General features: G+C 44.3%; 1 protein-coding gene across 6 annotated transcripts in view; it reads left to right on the top strand.

Moving 5' to 3' along the window:
- MSANTD4 (Myb/SANT DNA binding domain containing 4 with coiled-coils) overlaps positions 1-8,877 on the top strand; it is a 9,061-nt gene extending 184 nt beyond the window's left edge. The window contains exons 1-4 of one of the 6 annotated variants that reach the window (XM_026041866.1): positions 1,769-2,395; positions 3,434-3,793; positions 5,230-5,838; positions 7,026-8,877. In XM_026041866.1, the coding sequence (XP_025897651.1) occupies positions 5,377-5,838; positions 7,026-7,601 (1,038 nt within the window). In that variant the 5' untranslated portion in view covers positions 1,769-2,395; positions 3,434-3,793; positions 5,230-5,376 and the 3' untranslated portion in view covers positions 7,602-8,877. Of the gene's footprint in view, positions 1-78; positions 267-321; positions 421-1,768; positions 2,396-3,433; positions 3,794-4,276; positions 4,790-5,229; positions 5,839-7,025 lie in introns of those variants that run through there. The other 5 variants (XM_026041867.1, XM_026041871.1, XM_026041868.1 and 2 more) reach the window with 5 other exon arrangements.
- The last annotated feature ends 9,993 nt before the right edge of the window (positions 8,878-18,870 follow it).

Raw genomic sequence — 18,870 nt, 5'->3', positions numbered from 1 at the left:
CCCGGGCCCGGCTCCGCGGTGGGCCGCGCCGCGGGCTCCGAGCGCGGCCTGGCCCCGCTGGCCGCCACGGCCACCCTTCTCCGCSCGCGGCAGCGCGCGGAGGCCCCGCGCTCGGGAGCTGCTCTGGAAGAGCCCCGCGTGCAGCTCGGTTCCTCGGCCAGAGCCTCTGGAAAGCCGGGGGACAGGGAATGCCGTGTTACAAGTAACAAAGTCGGGATTCTGAAGGGTGACCCACGCTAATGCTCAGCASTCCTGCCTCAGCCCCGGTGAATGTTTCTATTATCGATAGATTTTGTTTTATTTATTACTTTCAATGATTACTTTCAGTGCTCACACAATGGTATGTTGTGAGCAAAGGAGACAGGAGCCTTGCGGGGCAGAATGTGCTGCCTCTGCCATGAAGTTCTTTATTCGCTGTAGGTGTGTTTCATGTGTTTTCGTAGTGTCCCATACGCTTCTGCAATAATCTTTTCAGCATAGATGTTACCTTGGTACGGAGATGAGGACCTTCGTGGCCACGTACTGGCTGTGGCCTGGGAAAACTCAATCCCATGTGTAGCTCCTCGTTGTGCTCTTTCCTGGAAGCCCYTCGAGGACTTTGTGCCACCACGTGATCAGAAGCAGTTCTGTTTTTCTAGCCTGCCCCCTGCTTTTGTACCCAAACTGCACAAATGTGTGTTTTACCTTGCACCTCTCACGCAGAACTGCTCTGCCAGGTAATGGGTACGTGTCTGACCACCTCATGGGAGCTTTTTGCATCCTGTTAAATAGCCAGTGATTCCTCTCCCTCAGAACCATGCTGTACTTTTTCCACTTGTGGAGACTGAGAGCTTGGTCACAAGTTTATCAGAAGTATTTCTTGGTCATACAGTTGAGGTTTTCTTTTGCTTGCAGGTGGCCTTTTCCTTCACAGTGGTCTAAATGGCCTCATTTGATGTGGAATCCTCTACCAAAGATGCAAAGACTAGTAACAGGGCTGGCTTCCAAAGACACCAGTGTTTGTGTACGATTATATGAAAACATATGAACTTAATACCTAAGACTTTGTATCAAAATGAAATTTGTATGTGCTAAATGTCATGTCTTGGTAAATTGTGGGTTTCAAAGTGATGGCTTAAATATATATATATACACACACACACTTTTTTTTTTTTTTTGGAACAATCTAGAATATGTGGCAATCRTGGCTTGTTACCACTTTTTGCCCCTTAATACTTCAAGCCTATGATGCTTATTTTTTTTCTGCATTAAAAAGTAATTTCTCAGAGAGCAACTAGCATAATCAGAAACAAGAATATTTTAAACTTTTGCTTTAGTTGGGTAATACTGCTTTTTGTTTAATACACTAAAAGTAAATAATCCCACAGTGGGGTTGATCACGCACTGAAAGTGAGCAAAATTGTTTCTGTTAAGACAAATTATTATCATTCTAATTTCTTCAAGAAGGGAAGTGTCTTTAATGGGTCAATATCTTTTCACAGAAGCAAGACCAGTGGAAAAGATGCACTTCTCTTGACTACTAACATCTACTTTAAAAAAAAAAAAAAAAAAAAGGTAAATGGGTAAATTTAAGGACTTGTATTAGATATATACAAGAGAAAATCTAAAAGGAAAATTTTCATAGTAAAGAAAATGGATACTAAGAGTTCCCAAGTTAGATACTGCAAATCCTGTTATTTTGTTGCCATTAGGGAATGACCATTGCATGTTGATTCTAACCAGGGCCAAGTAAAAGGTTTGTGCAATACAGCTTTTGAGATCAAAGAAGCTTTATTCAGGTAAATCTTGATGTCCAGATACTCTAAAAGACATAGCCAGTTCCCAAATACTTAGATAAATTTGCCCTTTTCCCTATATTCATTGAAGTACTTAAATGTTCAGTTAAGAACATGCTTAAAAATCCAGCATGTGTAATTCTCATTTCAATAAGTAGGACTCTGACTTGGGCAGATGTTCAATGTCTTGGTAGTGACTTGTCCAAAATTAATCTGAACACTATGCTATGTGTAGGAATCTTACACAATTCTTTTTACCTAGAAGACACGCTCAAGATGGATACTTAGGAATATTTCTCACAATCAGACCCTGAAATCACTGAATCACTGAGGTTGGAAGGGTCCAGTAAGACTGGAAAGAGCACCTGAAGATCATCTAGTTCCACTCCACTCATTTAGAGTGCTTTGCACAAGGTCAACTCCAGGCAGGTTTTGACTGTCTCCAGAGAAGGAGACTTTACAACCTGTCTGGACAACCTGCTCTCACCCTCACAGTCAAAGATTTTTCTTCAAATTTAAATGGAACTTCCTGTGCTACAATTTGTGGCTGTTGGCTTTTGTCCTGTTGCCAGTCACCACTGAAGATAGCCTGGCCCTGGCCTCTTGACACCTTCTTTAAGGTATTTGTACACATTGGTAAGATCACATCTCAGCCTTCTCTTCTTTATGCTAACCAGGCCAAACTCTCTCAGCCTCTCCTCATAGGACACATGCTCCAATATTGCCTTTGTTGCCTYGTGCTGGACTCCCCCCAGTAGCTGCATGTCTCTCTTGTACTGGGAGTCCAGCAATGGACACAGCTCCCCTGGTTTGGCCTCACCAGGGCTGAGCAGAGAGGAAGGATCCCCTTTCTCAGCCTGCTGGCAACCCTCTTCCTAATGCACCCCGGGTACCATAGGCCTACTTGGCCATAAGGGCAAACTGCTGTTTCTTGGTCACTTTGTCCACCAGGACACCCAGGTCCTTCTCTGCAGGGCTGCTCCCCAAGAGGTCACCCCTAGACTGTCCTAAATTTATATTCACCCATCCTTCCAGATGGGTGGAGATCCCCTCTGAAGAGCAGCCCAGTCCTTGGGCTATTGAGCACTCCTCCCAGTTCTGCATCACCAGCAAATGTGCTGAGCGTGCACTGCATCCCTTCCTCCGGGTCGCTGGTGAATGGTCACATGGATGCCAGCATTTTATGTACTGGAAGAAGTGTTACCTCATATAGCTATATAAATTATGAGCTATATAAACTCAATGCGATCATTTTGTACTTAACATGAAGCTAATAACAATCTGGTAGCATTTGACTGTATCTCCAAGCATGTGTATTTCTCCAGTTGTAGTGACTTAAACAGCTTTTAATCAGTGTAAAGGTGGTTCTGTCGCTAGCTTGCATGTCTGTGTATCAGTCACTGTTAATAAGGCAGTTACTCTGGATGCTTCCTAAAGCAGTCTCAATTCTTTACCTCCATTTACTGCCCTGGTAGTATTACAGGAAGATTAAGCTACTTTATGACATTTTAAAAGTTAACAAAACTTTTAAAAGCTGAAGTTACTTTGGTAGATAGGTCATGAAATTCAATTGCTATAATCATAGAAGAAAAACAGTAACACTGATTTTGGTTAGAAAAGACTAAAAAAAAGTCCTAAATATTTTTTTTTTCTTTCAGATTGAGGTAAGAATTCTGCTGCCTCGTGTCTTTTTAGTATAAACTCATAATAATGAAGGCTAAGGCAGAAGATTAAACATCAGATAAAAGCTTTCAGAAGAACTTTATCATCTACCAGCAGATAAAATGCTGTATTGTGRATATAAATCTGACTTTCTTTTTAATGCATTTTTTTATTGGTCATGTCAATCTAAGTGTCTGTTTAAAAACCAAATGGTAGATGATACTATTAAAAAAAAACTTGAAGTAGATTTGTATTTTGCTTTGGGAAAGACAAGAAGTTTCAATGCATCTGAAACAGTCACATATTGTTTCCAACTCAAATCTCCAGAATCAAAATTGTTCACAAACTGCATGGTGGTATGTACTGTAATCTATGTAGATACATATTTATTTTCTGTGAAATTGGTTCTTGGTTTCTAGATATTTGCTAGGCAGCAAGAATAGAAAGTAAGAGAATTTACAGTAGGGGGCACCATTTTAATCAGGAAAATGGGAAAATAGTGTATTAAAGGCAATACTTGACAATATTTAATGTACTCGACTTAGAGGAGTGTACGAGGATGTTTATTTGATATGGAAAACTTTGCAAGGAAGCCCATGTCTAACCTAGCATGGGTATTATTCCCCAACTGAGTGTCTTTGTATAAATGTGCTGATGTATATGTTTTAACCAATCTTAAGAAAATAAAAGAACAAAAAGAAAACCAGCAACATTTGTTATTTAATGATTAAATSAGGGGGCATAACAGTTTGATAATGATTAATAGTGAAACATTGGTTTTAAACTTTTTTCYAGTAGTTGTAGGTAGCAGGTGTTTCAAATGAAGGTTCAAAACGAATCCAAAGGGGGACTTCTACTAAGCAGTGTGACTAAGAACGCTTTGTGTCTGTTCTCTTTTTTTCTTTTGATGCTGAACATGATGGATTAATCACTCCATTAATATTCCCATGTATCTCCACTCAACCTTCCAGTGCCTCTAGAGTTGTTCACAGGCTGTCACACGTATTGTGGAGTTTAGCTTTCCCTTTGGAATCAGGCACAGGATCAGCTACTGCGGAAGGCAGAGCACTGGCTTTGCTTTCCAGATGTGATCACATCTCACTTGGGTTGAGGTTGTGCAGTGAGATGGATGAAGGAAGCCATTAACATTGACTTATAATGACTTATTCCTAAATCTGCCTCCTACTAAAGCATCTTCAATGTGTGGCATTGTTTGAATATGCACTTCTGTTTGTTCTCTGTCATTTAGCAGATTTCTTCCAGTTTTCTTTKGTGATTAAAGGAAGTCAGAAGTGCTTCTAAAACTTAGACCTTTCATATCAACCAGCTGAAAACAGAAGTAGCTTTAAAAGGTGTCTAATTGCTTAAAAAGTGTCTAATTGCTTAAACATTTTGTTTCTAAACTAATGATATAACAACTTCAACGTCTTTTTGAAATAATTTAACATTCAAACTGAGATGTGTATGTCAAACGTTAGCCTTAAGCAAATCTCAACTGACAAAACTTTAAGAGACAAAGGGAAATAGCATATTATTATTATGGAAATATCAACTCAACCTTAATGGTTTGTGACATGGATATATTAATATAGTTATAATTCACATGAGATTAGAGAAGCTCATCTCTAACTTATTTATATTCAAAATTCAACAAAATGGTTTTCTTCTATTGGCTGAATGATCAGTTGAGAATATGCATTCTTTAACTGGTTGAATTAGAATTCAAGTTCATTAAATGAAAATATTCACTGCAAATCTTTGAGATTCATGTTGTTTGCTCTTTTTTTCTTAGGAAGTCTGACAAATAGAAAATACTACCAAGTGAAGAGAAAATTTACTTCACAAGAACTGAGTGAACTACTTTTAAAAGCAATTAACTGATTAGTGTCAAAACTTTTTATTCTGTTGTAGTAAGATTATTAGCTTAAAACTGGAAAAAATGAAACAATTAAAAAGAAAAAGGAAAAGCAATTTTAGTGTTCAGGAAACGCAAACTCTCCTTAAGGAAATCAGAAAAAGGAAAGAAGTACTGTTTTCCAAGCAACTTAATACAACAATTAATGAGATGAAACGAAAAGCTTGGGAGGAAATAGCAGAATGTGTGAATGCTGTAGGTGAAGGAGAGCAAAGAACAGGGACAGAAGTGAAAAGACGGTACCTTGATTGGAGAGCACTCATGAGGAGAAAACGTCTGAACGCAAACATCAAAGTAGTAGGTGCTGGGTTTCACTTTCCTTCATCTGATTTAGATGACTCTCTCAATGAAGATATGGATGAGAAAATGGGATTTGCAAATGAAAGTAGTTTTGAATGGCAAAATGTCACTGACTTGAGAGAAGCAGGTGGACCTTTAACAGAAATCAAAGTAGAAGAGGAAGAAGAGGATCCGCAGAGTTTTGAAGTAAGTGATTTGGAATTTAGCTGTTTCTGGTTTTCTCTTTGTCTGAATTAAAGACTTTTGAAAACATATATATCCGATGACATTCAAGCCTAACAGCACAGACTGCTGTTATGTGCACAGTCTCAGACGTTAAATTAATACCACACGAGTATGTATTTGCACAGATATTTTCCAATTCTGTGCCATATTTAGGAATTAGTACAGCCAGTAAATGACAATACTGTCATTTACTGCCAGTATTGAAGGAAACAGTGGTTATTGTAATACTCAGGCTGTATGGAGGAATGGAAGAGAGAAATGCACCTTTTTCACAAATAGTCTGCTCTCTGACCACTGCTCAAGAAACGTGTTCATCCTCTCTAATACTGGAAGACTGAGAGGGGATCTCACTGTCTTAAGATTCTCTGAACCCAGACAGTTTTCCTCAGTTAGTTTTTCATTTGTACCATACTGCATGAATTGTTACAGTTGGGCCAGAAAAATGGTGCTAGTCCGTAGGTTGCCTGTGTTATAAATGGAAAAGAACATGTCAATAGAAAATTGGTTTAGCAAACTGGGTTAATGTATTGATTCATGCAATCTGAAAGGAGCATTCAAAGTMAGTCAGGTAATTCAAATACAGAACAAAGTTAAATGTTTCTAGAAATGGAATTCTCATCTTCATGAAGGTTGGGTTAATTTACCTAACTAAATAGCTTACAAATCCATGTGCTTTGATAAATGTTTGGTCACAACAAATCTTTTGTAGTTCACAGAACTGTCATGGAGCTATGTAGAAAAATGAGAACAACACATGCTTTTTTTGCATGCAATGTAGTTTTCTTTCAGCGACTCTGTATAATCTGTACTATCCATCTTTAAACAAAAGATAAAAATATTAGGCCAAAGAAACTGTGTTCTCTCCTATACATTTTTTTACATCTTCAGTGAAGAATAGGGTTTTAGACATTTGGTTGCTGAGTATTAAGTTATAAATTTGGCATATTTCTCTTCCTCTGAAATAGCATAAAACAAGTCTTTCAATCTAGCATAGTTATTCCACAGAATGTAAGAAAATTATTCTGGATTAATTGTTAGAATGATTTAAAGAATAGATACCTTCTATTTTCATTGAGGTTGGTTGTAACAGATTTATTACGATATAGAAACTTGAATATAATGATWGCATATTGCCGCCTTCTTTGCAGTTTCCTATTGAGGAAGAAGAAGAAATTTTGTCATCAGTCTTGCCAGATTCAAAAAAGGAAAATGACCTGCCAGATTTCACTCACATTGAAGAGTTTGGAAATCTAAGCTCTGCTCAAGCCAGGCTAGTCTATGAAGATTCTCACTTGCTTATAAACCTGGAGAAGCAGAAGGTAGAGCTGGAGAAACAGCGACTAGACATTGAAGCGGAAAGGCTTCAGGTGGAAAAGGAGCGCCTGCAAATAGAGAAGGAACGGTTACGGCATGTCGACTTGGAGCATGAGAGACTTCAACTGGAGAAGGAGCGACTTCAGATTGAGCGAGAGAAACTAAGGCTGGCCACTCTGCAGGCTGAAAAACCTGCCCTAGAAAATGACCTTGCTCAAATAGAGAAACCCGTCATGCAGCCTCTGGATCTAGAAACTGAAAAGTTAAAGCTTGAGAAAGAACGACTGCAGTTAGAGAAAGAAAGGTTGCAGTTTTTAAAGTTTGAGTCGGAGAAGCTGCAGATTGAGAAGGAACGCTTGCAAGTGGAAAAAGAACGTCTTAGAATTCAGAGGGAGGGTCACTTGCAGTGAACTCTTTAACTTAAACATAAAATGAGTGTTTTGATGTTTGTAAAATAGAGGTAGTTCTTTTCATAATACTGAAATTGTCCTAGAGGCTTAATGTTCTTCTGTCCAGAATTGAATGTTGATGTTTAACTTTTAAAAATGGAATAGTGCTCAAATAAGTCAGTGTGCCTACATAAATGGAGCTTATGTATGAAGTTGCTTTTCAGTATATTGGAGCAAACTGTTATGTTCACTTGTCTTCAGTATTGTATTGTAGTTTGGTGTCCTCTTCCCACAGATGCACTGATTTTTTTTTCTTTTTTCTATACAATAACAGTAATTCCCTAAAATTAAAAGAACCCCAAAATAAATTGGCATATGTTGTAAGGGCATGATGCTGAAGGTAGCCCACAGAGTAAGCATGTATAATTTAACAAAGCATAGTAATAAAGAGCTATGAGATTGATTCATTATACTTAATTTCCCCCTTTCAAAGTTTTCTGTCTCAGCAATTGAAAGAGCAGTTCAGAAATTATCTAAGAGGTAGAGAAGTAAATTCCCTACAGTGATGTCTACTGTTGTTCCATGATCTGAACTGAATACAAGTGCAAATGATAAGCATATTCCTTCCATTTTCATGATGTATTCTTACCAGACTCCAAAGCTGCACATCAGTAATACCTATTATAAACTGGACTCCTGGATTTATCAGGTCCCTAATAATGCTGCATAGAGTATCTTACATCTGGCTTATCTGTCTAGATATAGCATGGGGACTTAGTAACAAGAAGAGCTGCTGTCAGATCAGTCTCCCTCTCCTGAAGTGAACTGCTCAACCTGGTCTGTTGCTTGAAAGATCAGTAGCTCATGATGGGAGTCTTGGGAGTGAAATCAAAGGCCGAGCTCATGTTAACGAGCACTGAGCTGCCTACTCTTGGTGTTAATTCCGCCTAGACAGGATCAGCTCAAGATCATCTCAATAAGGCGGCATAAAGAAGGTTGAATGACTGATGCCATACAGCATATATTAGGGAGGCAGAAATGACCATTGTTGAAGGGTGTCAGTTATTTTTTGTGATGTATTTAAAATAATAACCAGGAAACTTTCTGTGATTTCATATACATATCTCTTTAAATCCCAACTGAGCCACTCTTTAGGTTTCTCATCTTTCTATGAATGCTAGCTTTTAACTCCATGTAAAATTTAAGACTATCAGAATACTGAATCTGAGTATATGTTGAGTGATTTACATGGATTATTGTGCAAGTAAATATATTTATACCACTACAGGATTACTTTTATTCTGCAAAGAAAATGTTATTTTTTTATTACTGAAACAAGTGTGCTTCTATAGTAGAAATAAATTTGACTACTACAACCAAAAGCTGCTCCTGAGATAATGCTTCTTCAGAGAAAATCAAAGGGCTATATTTGTTGAGGAACCTAGATATTCCACACAAATTGCAGAGCCCAAAGTTGCTATTGCCTATGCTACCTTGTGTAGTAAACTGGAGAGACAAGGCACCTCAAAATAGGATTCAAAATCTTTCTGTTTTAGACCACTGAAGAGAATTCACAATGTTAGCAATGATTGCCTATTGCATTAGAGGTACYGGAATTTGACCAGAAGTGAACACGGATTTCCTTATCCTGAGGTGATCCTCTTTCTAGAAACTTCTGAGTGCCAAGTGATGGGTGAGCAGGAATGACAGGGTCAGTGTAACCTGGGATGAAAGAGGCAGTGCCCCCAAGGACCAAGTGAGAATCACAGAATCATAGTATCATAGAATGTTCAAGGTGACATGGTGACAACCTCCGCAGGCGGCCTTTCTGACTGCAGTACCTTTTTTTGGAGGGGGAGGGCGCACTCCCTCACCCTCCACTGACTGCCCTACCTCCTTCAGGGCCTCATACCTGTTTGCCAGGGGGACCCTGTTGGGTAAGATGGGAGAAGGTTTCACCTTGCCGCCCTGGGCTTTTATCCACACATTCCTCTGCTCTTTACCATCTTCTTGKCTTGGCTTGGGGATAGAATCTGTACCAACCTGTTGCTGAGCCCTCCCTGGTGCCTGCCCCCGTTTCTCCCTCTCTGACCTAGAGATTCTCCTTAACTTTTCCATCTTGTCTTTTAGCTTGGCTACCATGTGGGGCAGGTCCTCCACCTGTTCACACCTCGCGACGGTGCCCTCCCCTAGGCTGTCCATAGRAAGCGTCAGGCTGTGGCACTCGTGYAGGTGGGCAGCTGCGCAGCTGCTCAGTCTGAGTGCCTATCTCCTTCTTAGCGGCTGTTAACGCAGCCCTCTGGCGGGTGATTGCCATCGTGGGTGAGCCGGGGAGGTGGTCRTTGACCGYGCTAASGGCCGYGCTAACGGCCGCGCCACGCCCTGCTGACGCGCTGCGCTCCCGGTCKCTCGCGCTCCCTGGGGGCGGCTCTTGCAGGCGGGGGCTCGGGCCGCCTTACCCTGCTGGCTTCGCCCCCGCTGCGCCTGGGCCCCCTGGGGTTCGGGGTGCCTCGCTCGCCCTGCTCGGGTSCGTGCGCTGCACTCACGGCTTGCGACCGCCAGTTTAGCTCCTCTCGGAAAGGTCTGACCACGCGAGCCTCCACTCCAAAGCCGTCACCTACGAGGATGTGCTAGAAAGGTGGAAAGTGAGGTCAGAGACGGCCTCTGTAGTCCTTGGCATCCAAAATACTTATCTGGGGAGGAGCAGGCGTGGGGCCTGCCTCCTGTTCTGCGAGGTAGTTACGCGGCTAGTTTACACCAGCACCTGTATCCTCATGTTCTCAGTCGAAGAACTTCACCATTAGCATAAAGGCTTGCATCTTACATTGCATCATGAAGTTTTGCTAGAAGACAAAATTTACTGACAACTTGTGAAAAAAAATAGCTGAGGGAAACCTGAAGGACTTTTTTTTCAGAAATTTGAAYACTTCTCCAAATATGAATAGAACAAGAAGCAAGCAATTATTTCTTGTAACAACTATCTGTTTAACCTTATAGGAAAGAGAGAGATCCTTCAGTTATACCTCTTGGAAAATATTAAACCTCTTGGAAAAAAAGTGAAATAAGGACATAAATAATTGAAAATACAGTTMCAACATAAAATTTAGAGCAAAGTATAGAGTTTAATAGAACAATTTTATAGATGCTTTTTTTTTTCCATAACAGAATTGCAGTCACTTTATGGTAATTTAAATTTAAATGTCATTCAAATACTAATCTACAATCTCTTAAACCTTAATTGCTTAATTTACCATTTGGAATCCTGATAGCAAAGTATAAGGACAAGATTTAGACTGTCTAAATGTCACCAAAGTCAGGATATACACACACTATTACTATGTCAAGGAGGCAGAGAGATTTTGGATTCCTGAGTAAAAGAAGGGCCTGTGATTACATGTAAGCTAGGTGACATTGCCAGACTGAGAAGGACTGTAAGACATGGAGGAAACCACATACATATGGAGCAAGGGATGAGATAAAAAGGATGGATGAAACATTTAGTTAGAGGGAAGGTGTATGAAGCCAGTCACAGCAGTTATGACACAGACCAGTAGTATTTTGCCAAGATAAGCAATGAAAACAAACTGCTATAAACATCCCCAGTGACTACTGGGAGCTTTCTTACCAAACTTACTTCTGATGCATTTCTGATACAGTGATATACGTTGATGTCCATATTGATGGCTCTGTGAAGCCTTATGGGTATAAATACACGAAAAAGGTGAGGGGAGAAAGTAAAGACTGAGCTTCAGCAGGAAGATCCCCTGTGACAGGCTCGTATAGTCATTGTGTGCCCGGATGCTTACCCTCACTGCAGGGAGAACACTTATTCAAACCTTAAGAAATATCATTATGTATCCTATTCCTTAAAGGGTTTTCTAGTTTGTAATTATAAGGACAGAAGGCTGAATAATAATTTAAGGCTACCTCACTGAGTTTCTCACTACCTGTTTTTGATGATGTGTCCCATCAATATTTTGCCCACTTAAGGCATTAATCAAGGGGAACAGAAGACATCCAGGTGTTTTCAGAGATASACATGCAAAAGTATACTAAAAACAATCAGAGAAGCTCACAGGGAAAGCCTGTAAACCTGACCACTGGACAGCTAGCAATGAGCAGCAGCCACACGCCARGACACACCTGAGAAAGCACAATATGATTCAACATGGATCTATTTCCTTGAGTGTAAGGGGTCAAGTGTTTTTTCCCTCTGAGCCACTTTGAGCAACTYTCAGCATGCACAAGGTCATTCTGCAAGCAGCATATACACAAAGTACACAATATTTATTATCTCATGCAAACAATAGTTAGAATTTGAAAGGCTGTCAGACTAAGCATCACTTTTGATAGGACATCCAAAGAGTCTTTGCTAACCAGGCAGGCATCAGTCAGAAGAAGAGGGGTTTGCCTTCAGGGCTACCTGGAATGGCTCATTGATGTTCTCGAGTTGCAATCTTCTGAATCCTTGTTCTTCTTCTTTAGGATCTTTTTTTAACCTGTCCATGTTATTTTTTTTCCCCATAAACCCTCAAACTGCCACTGACACCCTTCCCCTACCTCTGTCTGTGGTTTTGCCTTTCTTGTTTCATTTGACTTTTCTCTACAAACTTTCAACTTTTTCTCAACTTGTAAATTTTCTCATGAGTCTGACCCAAGGTTAGACAGCTGGGCTGTTACCAGTGCTGGGCCTGGTTTACAGCTGGACACTTCAGGTGGAGAGGCTACACATTGACCGGGACAGTTCATGGGACCTGTCCAGTCTCACTAGGCATAGACCAGAAAGCCTCAGATACGGGTAGCATTCAACAGACTAACCTTGACAGCACGCAGCAGTTCGCCAACACTTGTAGAGGACCTGTGTGTCTCCATAAAGATGTCCTATTGGGCACCCTTTCAAAATCTAAATGAACTATGTTCACTTTTTTGGTCATGTTCATATTTTGCTACTCCTCCTCCAAAAGAGGAATTTTAAAATCTATCAGATAAAATCTGCCTCTGCAGGTAGGAACACAGAGTGACAACTAACATTTCTTTGTCTTTTCATGTAACTTTTCAGGCTTATTTGCCTCAAACAAGCATTATCAACATCACCTCCCTTTCCAATTCACATTCCCCAGAAGTGTCCCTCAGAAAGTCAGAGCACTCCAAGGAGATGTTATCAGATCCAGAGTTGATATTTTACAAATACAAAAATACCCTTGAAAATCCTACTTGATGTCTATCAGGAGCTTGACAGTGTTATGGGTAGGAGAAGAGGGAGGAGGAAATATTCTGATTCTTCTCTATTGTTGTTGAAAGCAATAGTGAGTTTAAGGCAAAGAGTGTCAGATAATTGCCACCGTATGCAATGTCTTTCATTACTCCCCCCTCCCCTAGTTTGAAGGTAATAACCTTGAAACCTGGAATAAATGACAAAATCTAGACTTTTAACACAAGTGACTACTTAGGGCTATGAGGATGATCAGGGACCTGAAACATCTGCCCTATGAGCAAAGGYTGAGAGAGCTGGGCCTGTTCAGCCTGGAGAAGGGATGGCTGAGGGGGAACCTCAAGGGATGCAGTGAGGAGGATGAGGCTGGCCTCTTTTCAGTGGTGGCCAGCRACAGGACTAGAGGAAACGGCCACAAACTGAAGCACCAAAAGTTCCACAGGAACTTAAGGATAAATTTCTTGACAGAGAGGRTGACAGAGCCCTGGAACAGGCTGCCCAGAGAGGTTGTGGAATCTCCTTCTCTGGAGATCTTTAAAACCCGCTTGGACGCAGCCCTGTGCCACATGCTCTAGKTGACCCTKCATGTGCACGGGGGTTGGACTAGATGACCTCTGAGGTCCCTTTCAACYTTAAGCATTCTATGATTCTATGACTGCTTAAGGCCCGGAAGCAAGTTCTCATTTCTCAGGCTGCTATTTCTCTTGTCTTAAGACAAGGAACCTACATTTTCCTTCTTACAGGAATCAGTAATACTTCGGATGCCTCCTGTCCCTATTAGCACTATTCAGAATATTTCAGAATATTTCAGAATATTTAAGGTTGGAAGGGACCTCTACAGATCATCTAGTCCAACCTTCCTGCTCAAGCAGGCACACCTASAGCATGTGGCACAGGGTGGCATCCAGGTGGGTTTTGAAGACCTCCAGAGTAGGAGACTCCACAACCTCCCTGGGCAGCCTGTTCCACTGCTCTGTTACCCTAACAGTAAAGAAGTTGCTCCTCACCTGGAGACGGAACTTCTTATGCTTCAGTTTGTGGCCATTACCCCTCGTCCTATCGCTGGCCACCAGTGAGAACAGCCTGTCCCCTTCCTCCCTGCATTCTCCCTTCCTGAACTTATACATATTCAGCTATCCCGTTGCTCCTRCCAGCAAAGTGCTTTGAAACTTGGCCCAGCCTAGCCTGTTCCTACATCTGCTAGGATCGGAGGAGTTGGAGGCAGCCTGGCCMGTGGCTTCACCACAGGATACTGGTGGCACAAGGACAACAGTTACCATTTCCATGTACTCGAAGGCTGCACTGAACACCAGCAGTTGCCTCTTCCCACAAGCCATGAGCCTGTGAGGAGAGGTGTCCAGCCCCCAGCAWACACTGGGACGCCATTTTGCTTCAGCCACCATTTTATGTTACGGGTGAAAGTTGTCCAGCCCCTTCTGCTGGGGGTGAGGGAGGCAGAGACTATTCTTTTTATTTCTGCTTAGACAAATATTTATATCTACTTAGACAAATTCGAGAGGTCCTGGAGAGCAGGGGAGGTGTGGAGGACTGGAAGAGAGCCAATGTCACTCCAGTCTTCAAAAAGGGCAAGAGCTGGCTGGGCAACTACGGCCTCACCTCCATCCCTGGTAAGGTGATGGAGYAACTCATCCTCGAGAGCATCTCCAGGCATATGAAGAAGAAGAAGMTGTTGAGGAGTAGTCAGCATGGATTCGCCACGGGGAAGTCATGTCTGACGAACCTTATAGTCTTCTATGATGGGATGACTGGCCGGCTGGACGAGGGGAGAGTGTGGATGTTGTCTACCTTGACTTAAGCAAGGCTTTTGACACCGTCTCCCATGATGACCCCTCATATGGAAGCTCCGGGAGAGTGGACTAGACGAGTGCACGATGAGTTGGATCGAGAACTGGCTGGATGGCAGAGCTCAGAGGGTGGTGATAAATGGGGCCGAGTCCAGTTGGAGGCCTGTGGCCAGTGGTGTCTGCCAAGGGTTAGTACTGGGCCCGGAGCTGTTCAGCTTGTGCATCAATGACCTGGATGAGGGCACTGAGTGCACCCTGAGCAAGTCTGTGGACGATACCAAGCTGAGTGGAGTGGCCAACACTCCAGAAAGCTGTGCTGCCACCCAGAGGGACCTGGACAGGCTGGAGAGTTGGGCAGAGAGGAACCTCATGTGGTTCAATAAGGACAAGTGCAGGGTCTTGCACCTGGGGAGGAATAACCCCAGGCATCAGTACAGATTAGGCGTTGACCTGCTGGAAAGCAGCTCCGCRGAGAGGGACCTSGAAGTCCTGGTTGACACCAAGTTAACCATGAGKCAGCAGTGTGCCCTTCTGGCCAAGAAGGCCAATGGGATCCTGGCCTGCATCAGGAGGAGTGTTGCCAGCAGGTCAAGGGAGGKGATCCTGCCCCTCTSCTCAGCTCTGGTGAGGCCGCACCTGGAGTACTGKRTKCAGTTCTGGGCTCCCCAGTATAAGAGGGACATGGAGCTCCTAGAGAGGGTCCAGTGAAGAGCAACTAAGATGATTAAGGGAATGGAACATCTCTCGTATGAGGAGACACTGAGTGAGTTGGGCCTCTTCAGCTTGGAGAAGAGAAGGCTGAAAGGGGATAAGATTAACATGTATAAGTTCATGAAGGGAGAATGTAGGGAAGAAGGGGCCATGCACTTCTCATTGGTGGCCAGCAACAGGACAAGGGGGAATGGGTAGAAGTTGCAACACAGGAAGTTCCATGTCCATGTGAGGAAGAACTTCTTTCCAGAGCCCTGGAAGAGACGCCCAGGGAGGTTGTGGAGTCTCCTTCTCTGGAGGTCTTCAAAACCYRCCTSGAYRCCAYCCTGTGCCRCATGCTCTRGGTGTSCCTGCTTGAGCAGGAAGRTTGGACTAGATGATCTKKAGAGGTCCCTTCCAACCCTGAACATTATGTGATTCTGTGATTTCGTGRAATATAGGTGTATATCTAGCAAATATATGCTGAAATAAATATATATGAATTAAATATGTCTATCCATTCTATATTTATCCACTATCCTGATCATATACAAAAGTGTAGATGTGCTGTGTTCGCTTACTCTATGTCTGTGGTAAAGATCTCTTAAAACTGAGGAGCATCCTTGAGAGGGGACCTGCTCCAAGGGAGATCTGGGTAWGCCTTACAAGGAGAGCTCAGTGGTCTCTGGAGAGCTACATGTTTATAGGATGATTAACTTACAGTATTTTTTGCCTGTTGGCCAAATGAGTTTGTACAAGCTCAATTWGCTCTTGTCTATTGGACCAGTTGTTACCTGACTCCACTGTGTCCACCCCCAGCAGGATGCAGCCATYGGGACTGTTGTGCTGGTTATTGTCCAAGTCATGGAAGAGACTGGGGAGGCAGCCACGACCATCAGCTAATACYACCCATGGTTAAGATCCAGAGGGGTTGCAATCCCTGACTTGACATGGGAGGGAAGGAGTCCAGTGGCTTTAGCAGCATTTGAGACTGACTGCCCCATCAAGCCCATTCCTCATAAGTTGCCGACAGTTCTTGCCCCACTAAGGGCTGGGTAAGCCTTTCGCTTTAAGCCTTGCAGCTTTGTATCCGACCCACTACTGCGGCCAGCATGGTTCAGAGCTAGTTTCCAGCCTGGGCACAGGTTTACAGTGATTTTGTTGTTTCTAGGGATGCAGCTATATTTCTGTCTGTSTCCCTGTCCTGCATCAGTTCAAGCCTTGCTCCACAGCCTGGCATTTGTTCTTATAGAAAAACAGATATTTCAGATGACTACGTAGAATCATAGAATRCTTAAGGTTGGAAGTGACCTCAGAGGTCATCTAGTCCAACCCCCCTGCACACGCAGGGTCAAAAGTCTTCTCAGAAATATCTCCACGTCTTCTCAGAAATATCTCCACTAGCAAGACATGGCGATTAGGCTTGCAGAGCAGCTCCCAGGCTGCATGGTGAAATTCAAGGAATAAGCCGAAACAAGGAAGTTGTACCCTGACACAAATTTAGGTTAGCTCTCTCTCACCACTAGGGTGAGCCAAGAGAAGAAGTGGAAGACATCCCCCGCATGGGTGGCCAAGGCCGTTCTTTTGGGCTTCAAACATCAGTGGCAGTATGCTTGTGACATCGGGTGGCCTGGAACAACCTCCCAGTGGCGCTGTGCCACAATGGGAGCCTGTGTCAGTCAGCAGCAGAGGGGGGTCACAGTGGTGGTCTATGCCCTGTCCGTGGTGGTATCTCACAGTGCAGGTCTGTGTGACCCTGCAAGTGGTAGCGGGTCACAGTGGTGGTTAGTTACACGGGTGGCCCTGGCTTACAAGAAGAGCTGCGTGATGCAGGCAGCCCCAGGCTGGAGGCATTGCCTCGGAGCACGGTGAGGACAAGAGGCCAGAGCTCGAGGCAGGGGAGCCCCAGGTCAAGGGAGAAGGGGCATGCAGGGGCTGGAGTGGTAGCAGCAGTGGGAACCAAAACCTTGGGGTGCTGGGGCAGGGCTGGAAAGTCAACCTGGAGCTGCTGTATCCCCAGGGTCAGCGAACGAGTGTCTGGACTGAAGACTCCGGTGTTGCTGAGTCAGGGCTTTTCCAGAGTACTCCCTGGTGACCCACCTTGTGCGCGTGCGCCATGAAACGCAAGGCCCCCGACTCGAGAGAAGAGGGTGAGAACAGGACACCTCGAGCTCTCTGCAGCCCTTGGTGGGACAAAGGCCTTGCATGGTGGTCACTGGGCGGCTGCGAGCGGTGGCTGGGAGGCAGGAGCTGCACAGCATCCCTGTGGCAGGGCCCATCCTTACCATACACGGGGGCTGGGCTGTGGACAGGACCATGTGGGCAGGGAGGGCTGTGTGGGAAGGAAAGGGCGTTTCAGAGCTGTTGAGAGCTGGCTGGGGACAAGGGGGACTCAGGAAAGGTCAAAAGGCGCTGGGAGAGTCGAGGACAAGGCGAGGGCAAGTCAGCCATGGCAGCCCTGGCTGGAGGCTCCTTTGGGCCAGCGTAGGGCTGTTGGGAATGATAGGGCAGCAGTCAGCCCCATGAGCACCTCTGGGCATGTGGGGAGGGAGCAGTCTCTGTGGGGAAGCCCTTCARGAGCCTTCCGCAGCTGCCAGCAAGGCACTCAGTGCTTGTGGCCTTTGTTCTCCCTTCTGCAGCCTGCGTGCTATGTCGCCGGGCCGACTCAGACTCGGAATTGTACGGGGAGAAACGGCGCAAGGGTAGACTCTGCGCCCATGAGAACTGTCTGGTGAGTGTCCCAARGGCCGCCTCCATCTCTCTGCTGTGCTCCAGCCCAGGAGGCTGCAGTTTCCATACCCAGACAGGAAGGTTTGGTGCATCGGGATGTGTGTGGGTCTGTGGAAAGTCCCAACCCAAAAGCAGTGTGAGTGTTGACTCCTCCAGGGCACCATCTGGAGGCCTCTGCACTGCTCCTGGCTGGGGAACTCAAGATCCAGCAACATTGCAGCTCATCCCGCACTAAGGAACTAAGCATGGCCTGCAGCTGCCCTCTCACTGGAGTCTTGGCACCATCCTCTTGCCACGCACCTTCCTGACCTAACAAGCTGCAGTACTTTTCTCTTTCAGTATCTTGCCAGCAGGCTGCCTGTGAGACAGARCAGATCCACAGGAGAAGATGTGTTCCTTCCCGCAGATATCAGGCGGGTTGTGAAGCAGGCCACTCGGAAGGTGAGGAGCTGGCAAGGATGTGGGCTGCTGTGTGGCAGAATGGATTTGTGTGAGGTCAGCTTGTGCCATGAGGAGGAAATGTGGGGCACYGAGCGTGACTCTGATGAGGAGCTCTTGTGCTCGTTCCAGGTCTGCTATATCTGTGGCGAGCGGGGCGCCACYGTTCGGTGCTGGCAGAAGGGCTGCAAGCGCAGCTTCCACTTTCCCTGTGGATCTGAAGATGGCTGCATCTGCCAGTTTACTGGCAAGTACAGGTAAGAGCTGAGGAGCCTCGTGCAGGGTCGCCTCTGCCTCCTGCAGCCTCGCACTAGCACTGGCTGAGCACGTGAGGCAGCTGCTTGCTGTGCCCCATAGTAACCTTGCCAGGACTCTGCTACACACAGAAGGAGAGCATGCAGCTTTTACATGCATC

The sequence above is a fragment of the Nothoprocta perdicaria genome, unplaced genomic scaffold, assembly GCF_003342845.1.
Source record: "Nothoprocta perdicaria isolate Ctin4 unplaced genomic scaffold, notPer1 scaffold_298, whole genome shotgun sequence".
Taxonomy (NCBI): domain Eukaryota; kingdom Metazoa; phylum Chordata; class Aves; order Tinamiformes; family Tinamidae; genus Nothoprocta; species Nothoprocta perdicaria.
This window is presented reverse-complemented; position numbering and strand designations above follow the sequence as displayed.